The sequence below is a fragment of the Antrostomus carolinensis genome, unplaced genomic scaffold (genome assembly GCF_000700745.2).
Source record: "Antrostomus carolinensis isolate BGI_N321 unplaced genomic scaffold, ASM70074v2 scaffold32711, whole genome shotgun sequence".
In the NCBI taxonomy this organism is placed as follows: domain Eukaryota; kingdom Metazoa; phylum Chordata; class Aves; order Caprimulgiformes; family Caprimulgidae; genus Antrostomus; species Antrostomus carolinensis.
This window is the reverse complement of record NW_010296943.1, coordinates 4,655-12,357: the sequence shown is the minus strand read 5'-3', so window position 1 is coordinate 12,357 and position 7,703 is coordinate 4,655. Positions and strand designations below refer to the sequence as shown.

General features: G+C 45.7%; 1 protein-coding gene across 1 annotated transcript in view; it reads left to right on the top strand.

The window, feature by feature from the left end:
- The window catches only part of CYB5RL (cytochrome b5 reductase like), a 9,689-nt gene extending 5,012 nt beyond the window's left edge, over positions 1-4,677 (top strand). Inside the window, exons 4-6 of the mRNA XM_010178444.1 lie at positions 665-769; positions 2,498-2,701; positions 4,404-4,677. Coding sequence (XP_010176746.1) covers positions 665-769; positions 2,498-2,701; positions 4,404-4,607 — 513 coding nt within the window. The 3' untranslated portion in view covers positions 4,608-4,677. The remainder of the gene's footprint in view (positions 1-664; positions 770-2,497; positions 2,702-4,403) is intronic.
- Positions 4,678-7,703: the final 3,026 nt, after the last annotated feature.

Below are 7,703 nucleotides of genomic sequence, written 5' to 3'. Positions count from 1 at the left end.
CCTGCATGCAATAGCCTAGATAATATTGTTTGTGCCTGGTATGGAAAGTAAGGCAGTTTTTTGCTAATGTTTTTCTTTCATGAGGCCCAAATGAACGTATTTTTTTGAAAATGTGAAGGCATCCCTTAGCATCCAGATGATCTGTTCTGAAAACAAGAGTGTTATAAATGAGAAACCTGACTGTGGGTCACTAATTGTATCAACACAGCATCTGAGAGACTGAAATAAAGCAAGAGCTATGCAGTGTTTATATAACTATCAGTACCCAGAGGGCATTTCCAGACCCTCTGCCCTGAGATTTGGAGAACACTTGAAGGCTTGGACTGTGCTTTGCATTCAAGACACTCTTCTCTGTGTGCTTTGTAAGCAGGAACTCTGATAAGCTTTTTCCAGTTTTGGAAATTCAGACTGCGTGAGAGTGGGTTGTGTTTACGTTATAGTCAAGCTGGAATGGATCCAATATGATTTAATTTAAATGTCTTTGTTTTGGGTATAACTTTTGAGTTATTTTTTCAAACAGAATGATCTTTCTTTCTTTTTAAATGCAATAAATGTTTTTTTGCCCCCTTGTTTAAACGTAGATAACTTTATAATTAACTTTAAGCTGGGAAACTTTCCAACAGAGTATAATTATTCTTTTCTTTTGTGCAATGCTTTTTATTAGTGCTATGAAGCTGGGCTGATGTCACAATACATAAAGACGTGGAAAAAAGGAGACGTGGTCTATTGGCGTGGGCCGTTTGGAGGGTTCCCATATCAACCTAATAAGGTTAGTTCCCTCAGAGACATAGGATACTTCAGCTTGTGGCAGCTTGCTTTATTTAATACTCCAAAGGGAAGACATCGATTTGATTACTGTTTTCATGATTATTTTAGGGACTTCCTGGGTTACTGTACAGTGCTACAGCATTAGCAGTCAGCTGGAGAAAGTACACCTTATTGAACTGCAGAATATTTAAGAACGAAGAGGAGAGGGAGGTGGATGGGAGACTGGAAAATATTAGCAAGGCTCTCTGGTCATCACTTGCGTTGGAAGTTCCTGATGTGTGTGACAAAAGGAACTTACTTTCCACCAGCAATGACTGTGGATGGGTTTTTGCCTTGTCTGAACCACGTTGCTGTTTTGTGACTGAGCACGAGTGAAGGGGAGGTGTTGATCTTTTTCTCTCTTGGGTATTCCCTGAACTGTAGCAGCTCCAGTGAGGTGTCTCCTCACCCAGCCACTCTGCAAATGTTGATCCCACTTGCTGATACCAGGCTCGCTGCAAAGAAAGGCAGATCCAGTTTCAGGGGAAGGCTTCTCACACATACAAATTCGGTTACTTAATTCTGACCTTTCAAATGAGGAGCAAAATTGACACACTGATCATTAAGATCCCAACGCCTTGTTTTTTCTTCTCCCCCCACCCTCTCAACAAAAATAAGGTTATAAAATCCCAATGGCCAAGCTCCATGCAGAGCAATTGTGTTCTGCATCCTGAAATACTCTCCCTGCTGTTTTAGACTACTGTTCCCTTCTCTTCTTAGAAGCTTCCAGATTATAATTTGGGGCAGAACGTGGCTGTCATGCCTAGAAGTGGCTGCATTCAGGGGCTGTCTGGGTGATCCGTGTACATGGAGTTTGCAAAGCACCTGAGCAATCTTTAGAACAACTTGCTGTAGAATTTTTATTATTGTTTTTATTTTTATTATTTAATTAATGTTTATTATTTGTTAATTATAACAAAGGTCTCGAATATTAGTTTAATAGAAAAATTTTCTTTTATCTCTATTTACTGCCAATAAAATAGGATTCAGATTCAGGCAGATCAGATCTATTCACAATAAACTGCCTGGTCAAAACAGCACAAGCAGCCTCTGAGGACTTAGTAGGGGCTTAAGTCCCAGTTCTGGCCTTGGTGCCCTGGCTGGCAGCTGGGGAGAGTGCTGGGAACCTTCTGTCCTCTGATGCACAGCACCTTACTGCCTGAACATCCTTATCACAAGCAGAGGGAATGTCCCTGCTTGTAGGTGGGAAGCACTCTGTGCTGTTGGTAGCTCTTTGAGAAAAGTGAGATAACGCACCAGGAAGATAAGTGGATCATGATGGAGAAGAAACCATTTCCTCCAGAGAACGTTCAGGATTGTACTTTGCAGCATCTAAGGTAAACACAGGGATCATTTCCAGAGAGAAAACAAGACCCAGTGGGTCAGCACAGTGTACTGCAGAATTGAAACTGAAATATAAATTAACTGAAATCAAGGCTAAAGTTAAGATAAATTATTATATTTGGGTAAAATCCAGTTTTGTTAGATTTTATATATAAACCCTGAAAGTGCTAGCTCTAATCCTTTGCAGAAAAATACATTCTGAGATTTGACTTTACCATTTCATGACCTTCTGATACCTTCTCTCTCAAGGAGCCCTTTACCAGTGTGGCAGCAAGGAGGAACTGACCCTGAGCACCTCCATTTCCAGTCACCAGCGCTCACTCACAGTTCTCTGTTTTGTTGTTAGCATGGAGAACTCCTCATGCTGGCGTCCGGTACCGGCCTCGCACCAATGCTTCCCATCCTCCAGTCCATAACAGATGATGAAGAGGATGAAACCTTTGTAACTCTTGTTGGCTGCTTCCCTACATTTGACAAAATTTATTTGAAACCTCTTCTCCAGGATCTGGCTCGATACTGGAACATCAGAATATTTTACGTCCTAAGCCAGGTAAATAAAGGGATATGAAGCACATTTGTGTGAGGGTTCTGTGTGCTGGGTGAGCCTCTGACTCCTCTGCTTTTCCATGGGTGTGATCTTAATTCTTTCCCAGTCATCAAGGCTGTTTTGTGATCCAGTAGCTGCTGTTCTTAGATCTGCTACATAGTCTCACGCTGCTGCCAGTCTGGGGAATTTCAGGGTAACGACCATTGCTGCTTGTTCTTCTTTAGCTCCTTGGCAGCTGCTCTGTTGGGATGGACCCAACTGACTGATCTCCAGGACTATGACTGATTCATAGTCACTGTTGATTGTTGCCCCCCGCTTCAGACAGTTGTTGCTGCACCTAAACATTTGTGCCAAGAAAACTTGACTTTGGGAAACTCACAGCAAATAAACCATTTCTTCTTTCCTAATACCAGTGCCTTGATCTGTCCTTATCTTCCAGACAAATACCCCTATCATTATCTATCCCCATCATTCATTGCTCATGGCTAGAGCTCTCTTCTTCTAGTATGTTAGGACCAACTTCCCAGCAATTATTTTTCACCAGCTGACCCATTTTTAAACTTCCTAAAGTTGTTTCTCCCTCTGTATTTTTTTTTTCTGCCAAATCCACGGTGTGAGGGCATACCTCTCGGTGGTCTTACATTTTGAGCAGTCTTTTTCATTTCCATTTGGTCCCAAAGTTGCCCGTGTTCTGCACAGATTTGGTAGTTGAAAATTATTTCCCTCAGAAATGAGGATTCATTGCAGGGAGGATATAGAAAGAATTATTTATGCTAAGGGAATGAATCCCATTGCATTTTAGTTTCTCAGATGAATCATTTTTTGTATCTCTGTGGTGGATCTGCCTCATACATTATGTTCCACATATAGCCTCAGCAAGTTGCGATTGGGTACAGAGAAAAGTACTTGTGACTTAGGCATCCCCTCAGCTGCTCTGTGGGTGTGTCACTGCTAATTGTCTCTGGTGACATGGCTTAAATACCCTTTTCAGGACAGTGCTGTCTCAAGAGCTTGAGGAGGTCTTGAAATTCAATCAGTGAAGGGCAAGAAACCCACCTGACCCCTGTCAACACTGTCTGCCCCATGTCTACATCTCTCCCTTTCCTCTCTTCTCTGAGCAGGTTTGTTGTAGTCCAGCACCGACTCATGCATCCTCCCTTTTACAGTAAATATCTGTTTGTCTCAGTATTTCACTCGGCTGCCTGTCACCATCTGAGCACCTTCTGCTTCTAATTAATCGCAGTAGGGGAGTCCTCGCCGGATGTAATGCCATGGGATCTCACATTTCTCATGGGATCAGAGCTGTGTTCGCAGCAGGGCTGGCTTCTTTCAGTTTTGGTTGAGGGAGATGGGACTGAAAGAGACTTGGGAATGGAAGAGGCAATAGAGAGGAATAGGCTTGGGAATAGAAAAGGCGCACTGGGAAGTGGTTCTCGAAGGAGAAGGTTCTGCAGCATTTATTAGCGATAGTTACGCTCTGGTTTTGCTCAGTCCCCTCTGAGTGGCCGGGTCCTGTGGCAGGGAGAGATGTGATCTGGGCTTTGGAAGAGGAACACAGCTCCTGGGAAGGGGCAGTTCTACCCAGATGGAATCACAAGGCTGAAAATTGTCCTGTGCAGTACTCTGAGGGGAGGAGGGAGATGCAGTGGTAAGCCATCAGTTGTCCTTTTTAATGTGCCACACTGCAAACCTTTTGCCTTTTCAGGAGACTTCACTGGAAAAACTTCCTTGGAGTTATCAGGAAAACACCTACACTGGTCGTCTCAATGAAGACCTGGTGAAGACAATAATAAATTCCTGTCGAAGAAAGCCATTTGTCTTAATCTGTGGCTCTTCTGCATTCAATGAAGATATGAGTAGATACTTGAAAGCTTCAGGAATTGAGGAAGATTCCTGTTTTGTCTTCTAGTGGGATGTTCCTGACCTGAGGAACCTTAGACCGAGCCTTGGACGTCCTTGTTTCTCTGCAGACATTGTTCAAAATTGGTTATCTTGATAGACTGAGTTCCTTGTGCATGTACTTTCATAGGCCTTTAAATGGAATATTTATCTCCAGTATGATTCTCACTCTTGAGAGTGTTTTAAGGATCAGGTGCCACTCCAGAGTGGCTGGTACAATCACCCACACCTTAGGGAACAGCACAGTAATGTGCTTCACATGCAATTTTAAGAGAGAGATCTCCTAAGGGTGCAAAAAAGCTTCCGAGTACACAGCTCTACTGTGATGTGGAGGCCAGTGACTCGCTTAGCAGTCTCTGTTAGTCTGCAGTGCTGTTGTGTCTTGTTAGATGTCCAGAGGAGATTTAATCCTCGAGGAGAAGACTGCCTGGCTGAGGGAACAGCAGAGCACTGGCTTGGCACTCTGGAGTCCGTGGGGTTCATTTTCATTGTGTCATTATTTTGCTGGGTGATGCCAGGCAAGTCACTTCAGCCTCTCTGTGCCTCAGTTGCCCCATTAGACACCAGTATAGAGGAGAAGGTACCGATCTCCTCTGAAAAGAGCCTTTCCAGCCCCGTACAGAAAGGCTCTGCATAGGGTTGGAATTGTATGTGATGCCCAGTGAGGGCACAGGCAGCTGTCCTCCTGCCCCAGCACAGCCTGCCCTGCTTACCCTGATCATTAACCCTTGTCATGCTGCCTAGGGAGAGAAAGAGAGTGTCCTAGTGTGTCCTAGAACTCTGTGAGAGATTGTGCCCGGGTTGTAGCTGCTGTCCGGCAGGGAGGGTGGTGGTTTGCTTTCCATGTCCCCTAAGTGTTGTATAATAGCCCTGCTTCATGGAATTGAACCTCTTTGTGAATAAACAGCTGTTTCTTTTTGTCACTGGACTCTCGAAGGTGCCCACAGAGGTCCCCTGAGGGTACAAAAACAGCACCTGAGGAGTCAAAGCTTCATGGGGCTTTGCTAGAGCACTCCTCCTCTTTCAGGCCAAGGTGCTGCTGCATTTTCTGAGAGATACCCACTCTCCACTCTTAGACCATTGTATTTACTAACCACACCTGGAAATACAGCCTTTCTGCACACCTTTGTGTTTTTCTGTTTCTTCCCACTCATAGAATCATAGAATGGTTTGGATTGGAAGGGACCTTAAAGATCATCTAGTTCCAACCCCCCTGCCATCAGCAGGGACACCTTCCACTAGACCAGGTTGCTCAAAGCCTCATCCAGCCTGGCCTTAAACACTTCCAGGGAGGGGACATCTACAACTTCCTTGGGCAACCTGTTCCAGTGTCTGACCACCCTCACAGTGAAGAACTTCTTCCTAATATCTAACCTAAACCTCCCCTCTTTCAGCTTAAACCCATTTCCCCTTGTTTTGTCATTAATTGCCACTTCATCCCATGTTGGGGTTTCCCAAGCTGTGACAGGTGATGTTATATTATCATTCATGCCTTATTTTTTACCTCTATCAAATAGTATACCTTTCACAAAAGAGATATAATTCAAGAGTTACTCAAAATAAGCAGTGTGCACTAAAATGGTGGCTCTGATTCACATGTTGGGGTTCCCCTCGCATCTATGAGATTTGTCTCCAGTTTTCTGTTAACTTCCTCAGAGCAAGGGCTGACAAGAAAGCCATCTCCGTAACCTAAAACAGGGTTCTGGCTTTTAATGCAGAGCTCCAGGGAAAGTGTCCATGGTGGATCCAAGGCAACCTCTTGGTTCCCATCCAAACTGTGTGCTTCAGCTGCTGTAAGCCAGGGATGATGTGGAGGTGCTTCTGCACAGCGTGGGGCTGATAAAATAAGGAGTTGCTTTCTCCGGTCGCTCTCCCTGCTTTGGCCTTAGCTAGGGACATGGAGAAAATATGTTCCTCGGGTATCACATACTCTGAAAACCTTACCTGTATACCTTTTGCTTTAAATATTCTGCCTTTTAAAGATTTTACTAAAAATCCACCCAGCCTTTTTTTGCAAAGGCCTGAAGCAAAACTTCACGCTGGCTTTGGAAAAGCGACGACTTTCTGTGGGAAAGCTGGGACCGTTCCTTTAATCGCAACCCCAATATGTCTGGGTATTTCAGCACATATGGGCCGGGATGGTTAAACCCTCCCCAGCTGGTCCGGCCGTTCTGCCGCGAAGCCTCCTGTCTTTGTTCGTGGCTGCAAGGGAGGGTGGTGAGAGACGGAGCAGGCTGCGAGTGCTGCGGGTTGCAATCCTGCAGAGGCAGGCTGCCGGGGGAGCGGGAGGAGGTGACGCCTGCCGAGCCGGAGGGGACGGGGGTCTTTGCGAGACATTCTCCATGGGGGAAACGATGTCCTTGGGAGTATGAACTCGAAGGGGCCTTTAAACTGGCCGTGGGCACTTGGTTCTCTATTTTCTGCCCTTCTCTCCCTTCCCCCTCCTGCCTTCTGTTGTTTCTCAGGCTGGCTCTCTTAGGAGTCCCTTCTTCCCAATCTGTCCCCCGTGGGGACAACCCCTTTCAGACGCTTGCGTGGTGCTCCTGCAAAGGCAGGGATATGGGATGGAAAGGCTCTCGGGCAGAATTTTCCCTACTGAGGGAAGATGAGAGGTTTCCTTCTCTCTGGAGGCCTGGGAACTACCCCACGGTGGCAGCTCTATAGGGAAATGGTGGGGATGCTGTCGATTATCGGGGGATCTGTGGGGCTGGAGGTGCCTGAGCTCTGTGCAGTGGTGGGTGGCAGGGGCTCACACCTCACACCCTGCCTTGGGGCAGGGGCAGGGGGGTGCTGGCAGGATGCACCAGTGCTCTGGCTGCCCCCCAGGAAGCCCCCGCTGCCCCTGTAGCACTGTGCCAGGGAGAGGGGCTTCGCTTTGCTTCCTTTCTTCTTCCTCATGTGCAGCCTAAATACCTTCTTAATTTCATCTCATTATTTCCTGCCTAAATAATTCCCGTTTCTCCTGGGGACTGTATTTAAACCTTTGATCTTCTCTGAAGTCTAACAGTCCTGATCACATCCTTTCTATTTCAATGAACCAAATGCCTTTTTGACTCATGATTTATAAATTTAATCACAGAGGAATAGAGGCAGGGGGGATTAAGAA